This window comes from Sebastes umbrosus, chromosome 6, assembly GCF_015220745.1.
Source record: "Sebastes umbrosus isolate fSebUmb1 chromosome 6, fSebUmb1.pri, whole genome shotgun sequence".
Taxonomy (NCBI): domain Eukaryota; kingdom Metazoa; phylum Chordata; class Actinopteri; order Perciformes; family Sebastidae; genus Sebastes; species Sebastes umbrosus.
The window spans coordinates 26,915,504-26,935,456 of record NC_051274.1 but is presented as its reverse complement, the minus strand read 5'-3'; the positions used below and the strand labels follow the sequence as shown (position 1 = coordinate 26,935,456).

General features: G+C 40.2%; 1 protein-coding gene across 1 annotated transcript; it reads right to left on the bottom strand.

Moving 5' to 3' along the window:
- Positions 1-698: 698 nt before the first annotated feature.
- On the bottom strand, positions 699-19,953 carry arih2 (ariadne homolog 2 (Drosophila)). Its single transcript, XM_037774179.1, has 15 exons — positions 19,792-19,953; positions 14,118-14,667; positions 12,329-12,396; positions 11,947-12,019; positions 11,082-11,223; positions 9,598-9,719; positions 8,255-8,364; positions 7,851-7,968; positions 7,498-7,548; positions 6,476-6,497; positions 5,862-6,013; positions 5,203-5,346; positions 3,651-3,719; positions 3,411-3,536; positions 699-2,939 (listed from the first exon to the last, which is right to left on the bottom strand). The coding sequence occupies exons 2-15, from the start codon at positions 14,382-14,384 to the stop codon at positions 2,868-2,870; spliced, it is 1,536 nt and encodes a 511-aa protein (XP_037630107.1). The 5' UTR covers positions 14,385-14,667; positions 19,792-19,953; the 3' UTR covers positions 699-2,867.

Below are 19,953 nucleotides of genomic sequence, written 5' to 3'. Positions count from 1 at the left end.
CTGCACATCTCAGCTGCATTTCCAAAAGTTAGTAGTTTATTCTGCAAAATCAGTTACTATGTGTTTTTGTTGTTGGAAGATGTTATTGCTCAGATTTAGGAGTTGAAACTCTTTAAGTGTCATATGAACCTTCTGTTAAGTGGGTAAAAAATATTCTCTCCAAGTCTCATTAACTCACTTTTCATCTTGTAATAGAGTAAAAAAACACCACTTAAGACAAACACCCTGTTACAGTTTTGGAACATATTAACTTTACTTGACTCGTATTGATTTAAATTAGAGCTGCAACGATTAATCAACAGTTTTGTGAAACTGTTAAATTACCAATTATTTTCAAAACATTTTTTAAATCGGTTTGACTGTTTTTTTTGCGAAAAAAAAGGGTCAAAATTCTCTGATTCCAGCTTCTTAAATGTGAATATTTTCTGGTTCCTTTACTCCTCTATGACAGTAAATGGAATATTTTTGAGTTGTGGACAAAACAAAGACATTTTAGGACATCATCTTGGGCTTTGAGAAACACTGATTGACATTTTTCACTATTTTAAAGACCAAACAACTAATCGATTAATCAACAATATATAAAATAATCGTTAGTTACAGCCATAATTTTATTTGAAATAATATTCAGTTTAAAAGGGTTTGATCTTCTGTTTGTGTATGTGCATGTGTGTATAATGAACACACGAGAGACGGGGTCCGGTTTTAAAAACTCTCAGTAACTCTATTTCTGTATTAATGTACAACCGTTGAAAATTACAACAATTTTTTTGTATTTTTTTCTTTTTTTCCCCATTTTTTTTTTAAACGATCTATCTATCAACAGCCATTTTCCAGAAGACAAGTGAACAATGTGAGCAGGGAGAAAAGAGAAATTAAAGTGAGGGGATGAGAGTAAAGAAAGAGAAGAGAGCACGAGATGGGGGAAGGAGACAAATTAACTGTTAATTTTCTGCAGCGGAGTGTTTGAGCATGAGTGTGTCAATATGTGCATGCAGATGCTATGTCAATGTCGCTGGGTGGGTGCTGTCGTGTGCATGTATGGGCCGAGATTACACTTAACTTCATCTGATCAGTGGAGGTGCAAATGTTTTATGGAGAAGATCTGGCTCACAATGGTTTGGATCTACAATAGCTGAACACAAGCAAGCAACAACATCAGTATGAGAGTAAAGAGACAATAATGGGACAAAGTAATTCAGTAGTTTGACCATGATGACGAGCAACTATTGGCTGGCAGTAGTAGCTGTAGTGGGTCTGGTTAGGTACAAACACAAAGGGGGAAGGTGTGTTTATTGTGAAATACTGGCAACAAATAAAAAAAAAAAAAGCACATTAAACTTATTCTTTAGCGCTTTGTTTACATGAACATGCATCATACGTAGGAAAATACTGTATTTTGTTTATTTCAAGAAGTATGCGGGACTGTGAGGTCACCATTTTCCCACAGTAAACACACCACATTTATGGCAGAATATCAAAAAAAGAAGCACCTTTACAATGAAAGGTCTCCACATGGTGCCTGAAAATGGGGTCGTGTTTACCGTGCTCACGAGAAGAGTTGATATGAATGCCCGACCTCGTAAGTGGAACGTTTCTGAAAGCTCAGAGTTTACGACTTGTGACGTGTTTGATGAAGTTGTCAGACCATGGAAGTTTATTTTTCGTTGCATAATAAGTTAATATACTGTAATTTTAGTCTTATATTGCTTTAATAGGTCTGAGGAAAATGCTGATGTTCCCAACGGCCTCATCTTTTCCCTCTGCCATTATGCCTTTGCATTTACTGCATTATGTTACCCGCTTGCTAAATTGTTAGCCTCTGCCTTTTAGACGCTGAAAGTAACGTTAATATTGCCGTTGTTTAGCAGTGGTGTTCTTCACGGCTTAACCTCTTGAATGCCAAGCATATTGTGTACAGGATTTTCCATGTCGTAAACACAAGCTCACGAGTTTCATTTGAAGCCACCAATAATCTGCAACTGAAAATTCTTCATTGGTCCGTGAAGTTGCATCTGTCTTGGTTGATTATAAAGTTTGTTGAAAACAAAGCCAGGACAGTGAGAGTGACACGTTTCATCTGGAAGTATCACACTCCACAACTACTCCATCATCTTTGCTGAAATCAAATTCTTATTTATTTATGTTAATTAACCATTTGCAGTTTAGGAGTGGTAACTGAAATTTAAATGTGCTCAGAAAATATACTTTGCACGTGTTCAGGCAAAACCAGTACTACAGGTACAACTGCCAGCAAGGGCCCTCTAGTCATTACAGTCTATGTGAAACCACCAAATACAGATCCACAATCAGCAGTCTCCTTAAAGAAAATGTATTCCATCTCCTACATCTTCCTTGTCTGCTTAACAACAAAAGCTTCACCATCATCTTACCATTTGTCTCTAATGATTATTCCAACATGATCACAGGAATAACGTAACAGCTCCAAGTCTTTTCAACAGGCAACATGTTGCTTTTAGCAGCTCGTGTCAGTGTCTAAATGCTTAATGTGGAATACCCACTGTTTTTTAGACACATGACAAGACCTCAAAATTGGACCTTTATGATCAGATCTGAAAAGCTGTAACCACGGTGAACGTGATGCTCTGGAGCCAAAACATGTAAACGAGGTGAAGGTGAGGATGAGGAGAGGAAGGGGAGATACAATCGTGCCATTCTGTGATCCTGCAGCATTGTGGGAGTGAGAGGAGGGAAAGACAGAAAGAAAGAAGCGAATGAGCGAGTGTAGACAAGCAAAAGGAGGGGTCAGTATGACTGCACCGAGGGATGGTCATGGAAGGAAGCAAAAGTAGGAGACAAGGAAGTAAGGAGGGAGATGCTGGTGCTTTGCAGTCGCGATTGGAGCTTCAGGTGTCGTGGAAATCCTTCAGCAGCGTGCGTCGCCTCTGCTCAGCAATGTGCATCTGATTCTCCAGATCCTGTAAAAACAACGGACAAAACATCAGTTATTATTGCTAAAACACACTTCGAAAAGAAATCGTGGACCTCGGCTATGCTCTCCTTCTTCCTCAAGTCTTTACTTAAAAATATAAACTACAGCCATGTAACAGCGGTGCTTAGAGCTACATGCTAATCTCTGCATGCTAACATACTCACAATAACAATGTTAACATACTGATATTTAGCTGGTATAACATTTACCATGTTCATCATCTTAGTTTAGTGTGTTAGCATGCTAACATTTGCTAATTAGCGCTGAAAACAAAGGGCAGCTAAGGCTGATGGGAACGTCATTCGTTTTGCAGACATTTAGTCATAATAAATTACATTTTTGACCTGATGATGGTGCTAGATGAACAGTCAGAGAATCACCAAAGTGATTACAAATCATCCTGAGGGAGACACGAATGTCTATTAAATATCACGACAATCCATTCAATAGCTCTTACCCCTCTGTCACTGGCGGTGAGCTCCCCCTCGCCACTCACCACTCCCCTCTCGTAGGTGTCGGCCCGCTCCACCTTCCACGACAGGTTTTCTATTTCTGCTTCTAGCTGGGCCTGCTGGTACTCAAACTGCAGAGAAGGACAGATAAAAAGACAGTTAACACCCTTAATATAGTTACTACATTATTTTATAATGTGTGTTCTGCAGTAAAGGACAGGCGTGGAGAGATGCTCGTTTCTCACCAGTTTCTTGCGTGGGCCGGACTCCATGTAATAGGCGTAAGGGTACGTATACTGCAGTGTGTAGCGACACTGGAAACAAAAACACAAGACACAAAGTTTGGAAAATGTTCACTCAAAGTCAGACTGTGTCATAATAACGAAAGGCACCGTGATAATTTATCGACATGATCTTCGACTGATTCCACCACTTCACTGGTACAGATCTACTACAGACTAAATTAATAATATTAAACCTTAGAAGAATGCACACCATATTTTAAGTCATGATACACACACATTACAGGACAGATCTTCACTATTCTTTTTTTTAATTTTGGAAGCTATTTTAGATTAGAGTTTTAGTCATTTTTATCCATCATAGTTTTAGTCGACGACAACTCAAAACGTTTTAGTCCAGTTTTAGTCACTGAAAAGTCATTTGAGTAATTTTTCTCTCTTAAATTTTGTCAGCTATTTTTTTTTTTGTCAATCATAGTCCTGTTTAGTCATCAGATTACATCGAACATTTCTCTCATTTTTGTAAAACTTATTTCACATAAAATTTTATCCTATAATTATCTGATGTAAAGCACATGTTGAATGATGAAGAATGCAGCTTTGTTAGTTGGAGTCCTCCTGACTGCGCTCATTAATGACGTGCGGTTCAGTCACGCGCAACGGTCCGATATGAGAGCCAATCCGCCCACCCAACATGTAAAAATATGCGTAACTCAACCACCCGACCTGCAAACCGCCAACTTTATGCATTATAGTAGCACAATTGTCAGGACTGAGACAAGAAGGACAGACAGACTGAGCGCCGCCGCCAACGTTGTGTGTGTGTGTTTTAGACAGAGAGAGAACAACAGAGAGGGAAAGAGAAGGTGAAAGGTGAAAAATAAAGAGACATTTTGTTCTCGTCTTTTTTCCTCAACGATATGGCATGTTTGATACCCTCACCATTAGTGTTTAATGACGTTTCGTCTCGTCTTAGTAATGGAAACACAGGTTATTGTCCAACATATTTCGTCATAGTTTTCGTTAACAAAATTACAAACAAAAACACTGATTTCAAAACACTCTTTTGAAATCATAAAATCGGGAAAAAGAAAGACAATCTTTTTCTTATATCTTTTTCCCAGAACTTTTGACAACATGAAAGAGGTGTGACAATGTTGATAAACAAAGCTTTTCATTCCAGTGATCTAAATTCCCTTAAATAGTGATGATGAATGAGTAACATTTAGTGACACTTTGTTATCAGTGAGTTGCATGTCTGCATTGATATGCTGACACTGCAGGCTCACTCTATGTTAGCGGCTAAAAGTTAGCCATCAGGCTCACTGCTCTCTCTTCCTTTCCACTCGGACAGTAAATTTAACTGAATTAAATGTAAACAAACTTGTCAGGTAACGTATTTAAACATTGACTCTAAGTTCAACTGTATGCACAGTTTCCTGAAAATCTCTTAGTCTCTTTCTGTATTTACCTTCTCCCTCCCATCACTAACACTTCTTACTACATCTGCATCTAGAACACACACACATACAGTTAGATTTCAGTGTGCGAGTACCTTAGCCAGTAGCTTTGCAGCGTTATGCAGGTACTGCCAGTCGATCCAGGTTCCCAGGTTGTTCATCACTCTCTCCTGGATCTTCTCCTGGATCCTCTGGTACGTCTGAGCCTCCAACTGCAGAGACTTGTTGTGATTCTCCCACTGGTGGGGTAAAGATAAATGAAATATAAAGAATGAAATAAAATACAGAACAAATGTTTCTCCTGTAGATCTAGAGTTATAGAAAACTTGTCTGTGTTAATAAAATGTTCTAGTTAAAAGCTTCAGACAGTGTTCTATGATATTTTTGTCCTTTAGAATGGCTTTGGACACAAATGTCCCTAAAAACTTTTATGCAAGAGTGCAGGACCAAATGTGTTATGCACTAATCTCCCTCAAATCCAAAAAATAAAATAATCTTTCATCTGTTCCTGTAGTTTATCTGAAGCAGGGTTTTGAGACTTTGAATCCCACCCAGTCTTCGCAGATTTCTCCACCAGTCTCAGCATTTGGGTAGAGACAACAACAAAAAAAAGAATGTAAAGGTAGAAAAGTTTTTTGTGTTTGGGAGGAAATAAACACATCTGTAAAGGTTTGTACCCTTTACTTTTATCAAGGAAGCATTTTTTTTTTTTAAATTTTATGTTTTTCAAGCAAAGTATAAATAAAAATCTCACCCTCTCAAAGTAGAAGAGGTATTTCTTGAGGGCCTCTCTGGCCTGAGCCTGCTGGCTCTGGTTGACTATATCAGGGTTTTCTTTGTAGCGGCTGCACTCGTAGTATTCACTGCCGTGAGTCTTCCAGTCACCAAGACACATCCAGCAGAAGTCTTTCAGGAGACACAAAACACACATATTTACACAGCATGTACAGTAAGTGACACGTTTGTATCATAGTGCAGTCTAAAGGGTCAGCTCCCTTCTCAAGTCTACTGTCAGTCTAAATTACCGGATATGGACACAAAATGAAAAACATTCCTCAAACTAAAGTTTCAGAAGTTCTTTAGTTGTTTTTATATATACTCTGGGTACTCTACTCAACTATGCTCTTTTATGAACTTCAGCTGTCACCATTAGACAAAAGGTTCAAAAAAGAAGATAAGCAACACTTTTACTCTAATTCGTCAACGTTCACTTTGAATTTCTCGGAAGTTTAGTCAATCTCGTCTCCTGATTATGATTGATGACTACTTTTTGTGTGACACATCATGCCACTGCCACGGACAAGGCAGATATAAATGGCCTCCCAGAACAGTGAGGTCATGCTTCACTGGAGGTGTGAAACTACTTACCGTGTTTACACTTGGAGCATTGCTGAAATAAACAAAGACACAGAAGGAAGTCAAATTAATGAATCAGAAACCCGACAAAACAACCACGTAAGTCACACTCTGAATGAATCTGAGCAAATCAGCAGCTGAATGTTTTCAAACAAACCCATTTAGTGCTTGATTTACCACAACGGCTTTGGTCCTGTTCAGACCTGGCAATAACATGAGTCCTGGGTGATCCGATCACAAGTGGACAGCCCTTAACCTGTCAGTTCACACCTGGCATTTGAAAGCGTTTAGTGTGACCACTTGTGATCGGACCTCACTTCCCCGATGTAATAAACACGTATCATCTCCGTTTGCAAAAACCAAATGCGTTGTGTTTTTTAACCGGTGGGACACAGCGATAGTAATATCCTACATATTCGTGAATTCGGGTTACATTTGATGAAAATAAAAATATATGGTTATTGTCTACCGGCGGACCCCGTGGACCTCCGTACCGCCTACTTTCCGCCGCCTTTGTGGCAGTGGCCAGGGATGAGAGCGGGCGGGCGAGTGGGCATTTATTGTGCAAGGTCAGAGCGGAATGAGAGAATCTGTAATGCGCTGCTGTTTTTGCTGTTATTTTATTATCTTAAGCATACGTCAGTTGAGTAGGCAGTCATTCATTGTGGTCCAGGATACATTCGCATACACACTGCTAAAATAATGTGGCTATATGCGGCTCAGACCACCTCCCAATGTGGTCCAATCGGATCGCAATACGTCTTGGGTGCATTCACACCTGTACTTAGACCTGTCCACTTGAGATCAGATCACCCAAGATGCATGTTAATGCCTGGTCTGAACAGGGCCTTTCTCATACATGCAGCTTTAGAAACTGTATAATAAAAGATGCACATACCAGCTAACATATCTGATAAGGAGTGATCTAACCAAATGTCAGCTACCAAAGTTGAGGGCTTCAGTTCTGAGAGTCTGACTATATTTTTAGCATTTCCTGTGTTCTAGGAAAGGGTGATTTTTTATCTCTGACTCACCATGTGATTGCACCCTCCGTTCTTCTCAATGCAGATATTGCACTTCGGACACTAGAGGAGAGATACACAAACAAATATGATCAGATTAGGATAAATTATAAAATTAAAAGTTATAGCTCTTTATTACAGATTAGGGTGCTGGCGGAATATATCGGTAATCACCGGTTGTGCCCAACCCTAATAAATAACATGTATTTTTATGTGTTTTTAAACTGTGTCTCTATGTGAAAGCTGATCATCTGTGTCCATGTGTACAAAAAGACAGCATCTGTGCAAGTATGTTGACACACCGGTGCTAGTGTATGTGCATGACTGTATGCGTGTGTATGTGTACATGTATAGATCCATCATACATCTTTAGTGTGTGCACTGATGTAGTTAGCCGTCTCCGAGTCATCTGCACATTTGGTCAGCCATTTCCGGATTGTTGCACAGTCTGTGGGTGCGTGGTACATCTGACGGCATTTAAAACTGAAACAGAAAAAGAGACAAAATACAGCACTCAGAACAAATAATGGTAAAAAAAGTTTTTAAAAAGGAAACGGCAAATAACTGTTTAATAACTGCTTTACTTTAACAAATAAACAATAATGTTCAATCAGTGAGATAAATGAATACAACCCTGTTTCAATGATGGCAGGCAGGCAACAAATTCTGACCATAGTCAAGCAATAGTAAAACTTATCAATACTGTAGTTTTTGTGTAATTGTTAGTGTTAAAGATGAAATCAGCGTGCTGTTTTTGTGTGTGTCTTACCAGAATACTTCACTGCAGCGGCTACACTGCACCCTGCGCGCCCGAGGCTCCTGCACCTTGATGACAATGGGACAGTCTGCACCTGGACACAACTGCAACTGGAAGTGACTCTGTGGGATGGAGAGAGAGACGAACCTTAAGCAACACATGAACAATACAATAACACCTGGTCAAGTGTGGATTCCTTTCAACACCATCTCAACCAGATTTTCCCAACCCCAATACGAATAACTCCTTTTCTTTTTGTGCCTGTACTCCTGCTGTTTGCTGTAAATACTTTTGCTTTGTAAAAACTTCTGGTAAAAACTTCTTGTGGATGATGTGTTCAAGTTCAAAATTGATATTAATAATATTCAGGGAACTTTTTGTCTGATTTTGCTCTGTCTTGATCTGTGCGCTCTCTCGGCCTATTTGTCGCTCCTTTCTGCCGGGCTGCTTGAATGAGTGCAGAGTACTCAGTCTGCAGACTGGAGATGCGCAAGTCATCAAAACTGATCAAATCATGAGCACAAAACCTATTACAGGAGCTATATCCACCATTATGAACAAAAGGATGTCTGTCATATCTTCAATCATGACATTCTTTTGCCAGAAATGAGTGTGTGAATGTATTCCATAGACTGTAAAAATAAAAGCATTCATAATTGTACCAGTAGCTCGCTCGCTCTCTCTCTCTCTCTCTCCCTCTCCCTCTCTCTCCCTCTCTACCTCTCTCTCTACCTCTCTCTACCTCTCTCTACCTAACTCTACCTTTCTACCTTTCTACCTCTCTCTCTAGCTCTCTCTCTACCCCTCTCTCTACCCCCCCCCCCCTCTCTCTCTCTCTCTCTCTACCTCTCTCTCTCTCAGTTGCGCGCTGTTCGGAGGCAATATGCAATTACAACTATCCGGTTCGTTGATAAATCAGAATTGTTACTTTTTAAGTATGCAATGAATGCCATTAGCGCCACCGCAAACCTGCAGTTCCCATTCACCTCAATTGGAGGCAGAAATCTCAGACACAGTTGTCTCAAAACCTTGGTAAAACTGAATGTTATTCTTTGTAATTTGAGTGAATGATCCTTTAAGGAAACACAAACGTCTAATTTGAGATATAATATTTAAATGGAAACCCAGCTATTGGGACAGACAGTGAAGGGAGTGATAAAATAGAGAGAGAGGATTCAGATTTAATGCTGAGTGAAGCAAAGATTTACTTTAAAACACACACACGCACACACAAGGTCTTACTGGGTTTTTTTCTACTTCTCACTCCCTTTCCACATGCCTCTGACGTCTCATTTGCTGTAAACGCAGACCTTGACGCAGGATCTGAACAAACAGACACAAACACACACACACACCTCGACGTAGTCTCTGAAGAGGTAGCGTCTGTATTTGTCCTTCAGCTCCTCTCCTGGCAGCAACGGCATGACAAAGTCTTCTGGCATCTGCAGGGAACACTCCTGAGCCATACATGAGATACCTGAACACAAACACACATTCATTAATTACAAAGAGTCCTGAATCACTGACAAGGTGTACTGAGAGAGTCAACATGTACAAACACTGCCCTACAAAGGCTGCACCAATAAACTATACCCATTATTTTAACTTTGTGACTGAGAAACTTCCTCCAGTTGCATTTGGTTTGAGCGAGCTGGTTTCTAGTGTTACAGTGACCCAGAAACTGGATCAGGGTCATCTTTCATCAAAGATGTGTCCTTCGTACAGCTGATAGAGAAACACTTATCAGCCTCAGAAGGACTTGGTTACGTGGACTGACTTTATCAGAGAGACTGTTAAAAAATAGCACAGGGACACACACTGGGTTACTACATACCAATATGCACACATACAAAAGCACTTGTGCTCCCACATACAACCAAAGTACAGGGAGTCTGGTGAACTCTATGCACTTTACCACACACATACAGTAAACTGTACAAAACTTAAAGGCTAACTTTGGTATTTTCCAACCTGGACCCTATTGTTCCATGTTTTTGTGTCTTAGTGACTAATGGGTACAACACTTTTTTGAAATTGGTCCAGTATTGAGGGAGAACGCTGCAGCCGCTAAACAAGCTGTAATGTAATCATTTGGGGCAACCTGACACTGTCAGTTTACGTTCACTAAAAGTGCTTATTTTTGCACTTTAGCGGATGTAAACTGACTGTGCAAGGTTACCCCAAATTACATTACAGCTCGTTCAGCAGCTGAAGGCTGCAGTGTTCTCCCTAAATACTGGACCAATTTCAAAAAAGTGTTGTCCCCATTAGACACTTAGAAAACATGGGAACATGGGAATAGGGTTGAAAAATACCAAAGTTATTCTTTAAAAACTGATACGTGTACACACCCACACTTCCATCTGCTCTCCTGCTGACACAAGCACACTAATAATCATAGGTAGGAGGAGACTGCCTGCCAGGTACATTTTACACCAGATGGGAGTCATCAAAACCTCATGTTAAACCTCCTTTATCTTCAAAGTCACGAGCCACTCTTGGATTTTACACACACACTAACGTGTAAACAAACATGGACCTGTGAACAAACATCCAGCCAGGATCTATAGTGTTTTCTGTCATTAAGTGACTGATTAAGCTCACCTTGTTAAATTAAATACCAGACTGCAAACCCTGCTGGTCTGGCAGGAAAGCACAGGCTAAATTAACTTCCAAAAGGTTCAAAGGTTGAAACTGTGATGAAACTCTGAGTGGACAAGCGCATAAATACAGATACACGAACAGACACTTTGGAGCTCACATCAAACAAAGTGTGACTCACCCTCTCTAATACCAGCTTTGATGACTACACAGACACACACAAACACACTCTGCTCACCCACTCCGATGCCATCTTTGACCAGGACCGTGCAGTGCTGCTCCCAGCATGCTTTGCAGAAGGAGTGCTGGCAGGGCAGCGCCAGCAGGGAGTCTCTCCGTACGACCTGTAGACACACACCACACTGGAGGGACTGAGGGGCCTGAAACACACAAACAGAAATCGTGAACACGCCGTCAAACACAGACTGCACTGGAGAGCTAGTAAGAGAGCTAAAACCACAGATTTGTTTGATAAAAAGGTCATGCTACTCATCTGAATTTCACTGTAAGGATAAATCGAAATTAGTGCCGCAAGTGTTACACAGATTACAGATTAATCTACCATTTTCCAAAATTAAATCAACTGATTGCTTAGCATATAAATAACAAATAATCTTATATTGCCATCTCATGTTACCACAGTTATGTTCTAAAAAAATACTGCTTTTTTTCTCTGCCTACACTGAAATTCTTCGATTCTAATGATAAGAAACTGAGAACAGCAGCAAATCCTCCCATTTGAGAAGATGTAACCAGGGGATGTTTGGTACATTATCCTAATAAATGACTTAAATGTTTAAATCAATAACCAAAAATGCCATTGATTCTTTTGTCAATCAACTAATCATTTAGGGCATTTCAAAATTCCACTACTAATGGATTATCTGCTGCATTATTGCATCCAGATGACAATTTGTCCTTAGAGTTACTCTGCTGTGAATTTGGGAAAAGCAGCGAATCAGTGATTACATTTACATGCACAAAATATTCAGTTTTTTGCCCTTATTCTGAAAAACACAATATTCTTACTATGCTGTTTACATGGCTAATGAATATTAATATTCCACTAACATCGAGTGCGAGTTATGAGGCCTGTTACTCACAGTGACTGATCTGCAGGTGCTGCTGGGCTGGACCAGAGCGTCCGACAACAGCAGAGACGAGTTGGACTTATATCTGTGGAGAACATGGACAGAACCAAGGGTCATACAAAGACGAGAGGCAGAAAAATATAGAACTGCAGTGCAAAAGAATGAGAGGTAGAGAGAAAGAAAATGAAAAAAATCATGGAAAGGTAATAAGGTAAAGAGAGCGAGGAGAAGGAAATACAGAAGTAATAGAGAAGAGAGAATTGAGAATAAAAATGATGAAAATAAGGGGGGAGGGAGGCTGAAATAAAGAAGACGAGAGGGGGGTGATGAAAAAGAAAGACTGCCAGAATGAAAATGAAAAGGGAAGAAGTGGGGAGCTGCAGAAGAGACATACCTGTCCAGTATTTGTGAAACCTGCCAGTGCAAATGCACCAGGATCAGTTTTGCTACCGCTGGTAAAACCTGAGAGAGAAAAGAGACAGATATCGCTGAAATGAAATGTTGATTCAGTGACACACGAGTGACTCTGCTGTCTTGAAAGTCAGTTAATCTGTAATGATGCACAGCTCTCAAATCCACAGTTTGCCTGTTTTTCACTTTAATGGAAAATAAGATGGCTCTCCTTCCTCCACCAGAAGGAAATGCTTCATAATTCTGGCCCTGCTGTAAGTAAAGGATAATGTACAGCGAGCTGGTCATTGTTGTGAAAGAATCCCCGACAGGGCGATACTGCAGCGTATCCTGGTTGTGTCGACACGTATCTTACATCGCCCTGAAGGGGTATCTTTCACAACAATGAACCGTTAACTGTACATTATCCCGCTTATTACAGGGCTACTTACTTTAAAAAAAATCAATAATTTGACCCAAAAACGGTCCGCGATTCGGGATTTGCTTCTGTCTTATACTTTTGTAAATTGAATAGTTTTTGATTTATTGATCACTGGCAAGACAAAATAAGCTGTTTGAAGGCATCACTTTGGACACCTTTGTGATATTGTTGTATAGACTAAAGGATTCAGCAATCATGAAAAAAATAAAAAAATAGTTTTCTATACATACAAGACATTGTTTCAAAACAAAAAGCTGCACCACCTCCATTAACATCCCTTTGCCTTGAATAATTATCAGCCTAGAAAACTGAATTGTAGTTCAGGCACTAATGTACCTGCTGTTTACTTGATGTATTCTTACAGCTGTTACTGTACAGTTAATATTAGATGAGGCAGGATGATAACTCTATAAGGAAGACATCTAGGGTTACTTTAACATATCACCTACAGGCCAAACATCTATGGCTCCTATTAGTCAAGGATTCAAATCCGGTAAAATGATTCCCTTCTTTAACCAACTGCCATCGACAAAACACATGACTGCTCCTCTGGGAACTGCTCAGTTCTGCTAACAGGAGACTGTAGTTGTGCTGAGTAGCTCACAGGTGTGATTAGGTTAACTTGTGTACAGGTGTGAAGTAAGGTGTTGATGCAAAACAGTGTGCAGACTCAGCAAAGTTATCCTGAATAAATAGTAGGAAAAGCAGTGTTACGGATACCGTTAATGATGGTTCCACTGTATTCATATAACCAATGACAGTGAGCCAGCATGCACAATATAACACCCTGAAATGACAGCAGCTAAATTGATTATTAATCAATTAATTGTTATTATTTACACTTGTGCCTTTCTTTAAGGTGGCTAAAACACGTTTTTTCTGCCGGCTCCATCCACACCACTGTACTGCTTTGCTCCGGTGTCGGTGCTTCTCTCTGTTTCTCGATGCTGGAGGCACACCGATCGTCATCATCTACCGTAAGTAATACACCTATTATGCATACAACCCCACTTCAAAATACCCAAACTATCCCTTTAAGTAATATTACATCAGCATGGTTCTTATTACTGTTTTGTGCAATACACTCAGCTAAAAGCCTTATTTTGCTATGAACTGCTTTACTCATGGTCATATTAAATACAAGTGTAAGGACAAAGTCTGAAAGTACGGTCTGTCTGAAGGCTATGAACAAAATGTGACAGTGACCCTTTCCCATTTATCCGACTTTAAAGACACATTTTATCAGCACCTTGTTCTTGCCAAATGCTAATTTCAGATCCTGCAAATACTACAATGAGAATATTTGATGTCATTTTTAGGATTATGAGAGTGCAGCATCACACAGGCTCACCTTCAGTGCAGCAGCCACAGTGTTAACCTCCTCTATTAACACCCTCTGACTCTCTTTGTAGGTCAGACAGGTGAACAGGTACTCCTCTGGGTCAAAGGAGTCGGCGCCCTGTTGCTCCACGTCGCCGGCCACGCCCTCATAGTAGCCTGCAATGTCGCCCTGATCCTCCTCTTCTCCTCCATCGTCCTCATCGTCCTCTTCTTCAGAATTCACCCCAAAGTCTTCCTCATTGCTGTCCGACGCCTGGCTGTTCATGTCCACAGACATCCAGTCGATTGAATCAATCACACGGACAGGTAGACTGTCCGGCTACCTGTCGGCTCCAAATGGTTCTATTGGCTTAAATGGCTCGTTTGAAGATCAGCCTCCCCGTTTCTCCCTGCGTCACCTTTCCACCTGTTTGTGTCACTGTTCAGAGACACCCTGCCTTCCTGTCTACCTGAGGCGCGTAGAGAGCGCGCTCAGCAGCAGCGGAAGAAGCAGAAGAAGTCACACTCCCCGTCACTCATTTGGAAAGCTGGTTACAGGGTGATCTGAAGAGAAAAAAAGACTGAAGAGGAGGAGGAGAGGAAGAAGTATAGTAATAAAGGAAACAGAAGGGGAAATTGGGAAAAAAGAAGAAAAAAACATGCATAAGTGATCAAAGTTGTTGATTAATCCCTTAAATAAAATAAAACAAATCAATAAAATCTCAATCTTAATATGTCAGAGTGAGTCTCCTGCAAGATTAGACTATATGTCTAATTGGGGCTGACAAAAATGTTTTCCCCACATTCTGCCCATATTTTCTGTAACTTTCCCAAACTTTTAGAATTTATTTTCTATACTTATCCCAACGTGTGACATAAGAAAACTAGAAGTGCACTCGGAGAGCGCAGACCTCCGCCAAGACAGGTTTCATGTACGTCGCTGCCCCCATCAAATACCCATCACAGTTTCCTAAAGCCCAAGGTGACGTAATGAAACCAACCTGTTCAACAACCAAAAACATGTAAACATGTAGAAAAACTAGATTTCAATCTTCTCTGTCTGCAATCTCTCATCGATAACTGCTATATTTTACACAAGCACAACGCGCTAACATGTGACAAACAAGCTAAAACAAAAGCTGTCTGTATGTAGTCTGTTTTACAATTACACAATATGGCCAATCAGTTCAATTAAAATCTACGTTTACACACACACACACACACATACAGTATATATATATATATATATATATATATATATATATATACTTTGCCAGTGGTGCTTAGAAACCACCAGCCACTGTGTGGAGGGTGACAACATTTTTTTCCTGTTCTGCCCACAGATTACACACCTTTTCAGGGGAAAATATCAACCATGCAATAGATTCTGTCATAATTTTGCAATCGATATTAAAAAAACAATCACTCAAATTTCATCGCAAATTCTAAATTTGACCCTTCTTAAACATATTTTCTTTGCATAATATATTCTGCAGCAGGGCTACACAAACGAATAAGCTACCAGCCAGATGTTGCTAACTTTTGACTGTGCCTGCTTCATCTGCCTTTTCTATCTAGCAGTTGACCTTTTATTACAGATTATGTCATTTCAGAATCAGCTTTATTGGCAAAGTATGTATGTACACATACAAGGAATTTGATTGTGGTTTTAAGTTGCTCTCAATATACGAACATACAGTTACTCAAAGAACATTTTACAGGAAATAGACACACTCAATAAACCAAGTTAGATTGTACTTTTAACAGTGAAAGTAGCTCCTGAATTTGGTTTATTTACTAGAAAGCGTGAACTGTTGACAAATTGTTAATTGTCTTTGCAGGCTAGAAGACAAGCTAGCCATGATCTAAAGACCATGGGATGTGACTGGATTAGGTCCAAGGTCCCTCCCAGCCTGCACAGTCGATCAGATCTCAGCTAAACCTACCCTCCTCACCATTTGACTCAAAAAAATCTTCCTCCTTACTTCCCTCCAAACGATCCTCATTTTTGTCTGATTGCATCTCTTTCTGTGACTCTACTTCTGCTCCCCATGTCTACCTCTAGCTTTGGATAAAACTTCACAAAAACAGGATTTTAAATCAACTCTTGTTCTTTTATCCTGTATTTTTCGATCCTACTTCACTGTAGCTCTGATGAACACGTGCGGGAAACAAGACATGAGTTACGGCTTAAAACACGGTTTAGAGGATTAGCTGAAGATGCTGTAGCCTTGGGGATGAGGGAAACAGACAAACCGTAAACTGTAGTTAACTTGGTGACAAACTAAAAAAGTAAGATTGAACACAACAGGAAAAGAAAGCCTGTCTCAACTTCAATTAAGAAATAACTGCAAGCAAACAGCAGCCAAGCAGTAATGCATGACTGGATTGATAATATAAATGACTGCATAGGGTAGGCAAACACATCTTTACATGCAGGGTCTGAAATTAGCACTCACCACCCACCAAATGCGGGTAAATAGTTGGCAGTGACAGGTAAAATCGTCAGGCCATCCGCCACTTTGGCAAGCAGGGAAACGCTAGAGATGTGATGTCCGATTCCTTGGCATGACATGCCTCTGTGAATATTGATTCCTCTGTATTGATGCTTTCTGACTGTTACACATGCACAATGGCACAACGATATACACACTCTGTATCTTGTTTCAGTTTGTTTGGGACAAGAGCAATGGCCTAGAAAAAAAAAACCACTCAAAAGTGTGGCACCACTACTACTAAACCTGAGGGGTGCACCCTATTTTTTTCTTGATAATGCTACGTCGGTGGGCAGCACAGTCATGCAGTCGGAAGCTACGGTGTAATTCGAACATTGGCATTTACCATGCATGTATTTACTGTAAAATATATCTAACAACGAATGATCTAAAATGTTATTCCTTCATTTAGCGCATAGATTTCAAAAGTGGCAGATAAAATTTCTGAGTGGCAGACAAAAATAAATACTTGCCTGACACAGTGACAGGCAGTGAAAAAGGTTAATTTCAAAGCCTATTTACATGTTTTTTGTCTACAAATGTAATCATTTTGGGGATCTTTTTAATAGAGCACCAAAATGTGAGGCATGATACACATTTTTTACACAGATTTCTCCTACGAAGACCAGAATACTTGAGAATGTGTTTAAAAATGACCACAGTACTGAACATCACCGTGGCAGCTAACTAGACACGGATAAAGCAGATTGTGTGATATTTATTGCCTTGTTTACCCCAACATCACCCAGCCCTTTGAAAGAGCAATCAAATTCCTTTGAATGTAAAACTGCATTGCAGAAAGTCAATTTTAATTTCCTTTGGCATGCCAATTTGTACTGTATGTCCTTGTCAGAATGTGGTTCCCCTACTTTACAGTTTTATCACTGCCCTGCAGTGTTCTTTGAATGTGGATGAACTTGTGTTTTCCCCTTGTCTTTGCACTGTGTAACATGGGTTAAAGAATCCCATAACTTTGAACTGCATAGTTCAGAGTATACTCTGAAGATTATACAAACTTTGACACCACAGAGGCCCTGAGTAAGCCTATTTTGACATGTTTGCATCCACTATGGATGGTCAAGAGACAGCGGATAAAAGCTGTTTGCTGGCAGACCAAAATACTTGAGAATGTGTTTAAGCTTGGCAGCTAACTAGACACGGATAAAGCAGATCGTGTGATATTTGCCTTGTTTTACCCTAACATCACCCAGCCCTTTGACAGAGCAATCAAATTCCTTTGAATGTAAAACTGCATTGCAGAAAGTCAAATTTAATTTCCTTTGGCATGCCAAATTGTCCTTGTCAGAATGTAGGTTCCCCTACTTTACAGTTTTATCACTGTCCTATTGTGTTTTTGAATGTGGATGAACTTGTGTTTTCTCCTTGTCTTTGCACTGTGTAACATGGGTTAAAGAATCCCATAACTTTGAACGGTATAGTTCAGAGTGTACTGAACATGCATCGACGCTTTTTTCCATCAGTCCATCTTGTTGCTAAATAATATTAACGAGCTGCTAAGGGCATGTAAATTATGTATGAATAATTGTGATGTGTTTTGTTTTTTGTCTGATGGGTCTTACTTGTTTGTCTGTCTTTGGTAAAAGCACGTCTATTGTATGTGTACTTTTTCTCAAACTGAGCTGCCTATGGATGCAAAATGAATTTCAGTGCAAACTGACAATAAAGTTGTATCGTATCGTACCGGTCTTCCTAAAAAAATCGATCAGACAGCTGCAGCTGATTCAGAACGCTGCTGCTAGAGTCCTCACTAAGACCAAGAAAGTGGATCACATCAGTCCAGTTCTGAGGTCTCTACACTGGCTGCCTGTCTCTCAGAGAATTGATTTCAAAATACTGCTGCTGGTTTACAAAGCACTAAATGGTATAGGGCCAAAATACATTTCTGATCTTCTGCTGTGTTATGAACCATCCAGACCTCTCAGGTCATCTGGATCAGGTCTGCTTAGTGTCCCCAGAGTCACAACTAAACATGCAGAAGCAGCATTCAGTTTTTATTCACCAAATATCTGGAACAAGCTCCCAGAAACCTGCAGGACCGCTCCAACTCTCACTTCTTTTAAAACAAAGCTTAAAACTTTCCTGTTTGCGGTGCCTTTTATTAAACCAGATAATGATCTGACACTGCACTATAACTTTTACTCTTTTGAGTTTTATGCAATTTTAGCTTCTATCCTAGCTTTTATTTTTAGCTTGTTTTTATTTTCTAATCTTTAATGTTTTAATGTTTTTATAACTGTTTTAATTATTTCTTAATGTTCTTTTGCATTTTGTCGCAATGTTCTTGAATGTTTCTGTAAAGCACTTTGAATTGCCCTGTTGTTGAAATGTGCTATACAAATAAAGCTGCCTTGCCTTGCCTTACTCTGACGATTATACAAACTTTGACACCACAGAGGCCCTAAAGCAGGCTTATTTTGACATGTTTGCATCCACTATGGATGGTCAAAGAGACAGCGGATAAAAGCTGTTTGCTGGGGATCAAATTCAGCAACTTCGCAAATAAACTACCTGGATAAAAAAAAAACAGGGTTAGCCAGAGGGAAAGCCTGGCAGAGCCGGCTGCCCCGGTGCCGTGCCAGCCGACAGACAGACTGAATGCCCTCGCATGCCGCCCGGTCCAGGCTAAAAATAGGCAGCAGCCAACTGGGTGACACACATCTTGCTAAGGCTAATGTATCACAGCGACTCAGTAGCACAGGGTTGATAACACCACGTCTTTTAGGGGAGGAGGGGGGATGGGAAGAGTGAGAGGTTCAGGGAGGATATTAAGCAACGTAACAAATAAACAACTTGCTTGGACATAAAAGCATTTTCAGTCTGATGTCGGTGCTGACATTAAAAACCCTCAGAACGGGTTGTCTAATTCACCGTTAGCATGATTAGCTTCCCAGCTAGCATGCTGGCAGTTATAGTCAGTAACGAAGTAACGAAGCGAGTTTGACGAGTTAAATGTGTTAAGTATTATCAGAGAAGACTAGTAAAAGCTTTTTGAGAAAAAAGTTTTCTTCTCTAAGAAGATTTTACAACATAAGAGCCACACCCGGTTGTCGTTGTCCCCCGCTGTGCCGCCGCCAGCCGCCGCCGCTCAACTCACTCTAGTCCGGGGATTGAGATGTAAACAAGGCCTCTCTGGAGCTCCGGAGTAAAACAGACACATTTATATATAAAACTAACTGCGTTCATTCTCACCTGTTAAAGTCGGTGTTTCTTTACCGCTCAGAGAAGCGTCGGCTCGGCCCCGCGTTGACAAACCAGGAGTGTTTTAGTGTGTGTGTGTGGGGATATCGGAGTGACTCTGTCCGCTTCGGCTGCTGGAGGCGGAAGATCGACGGTTAGAGGTACTTATCAATG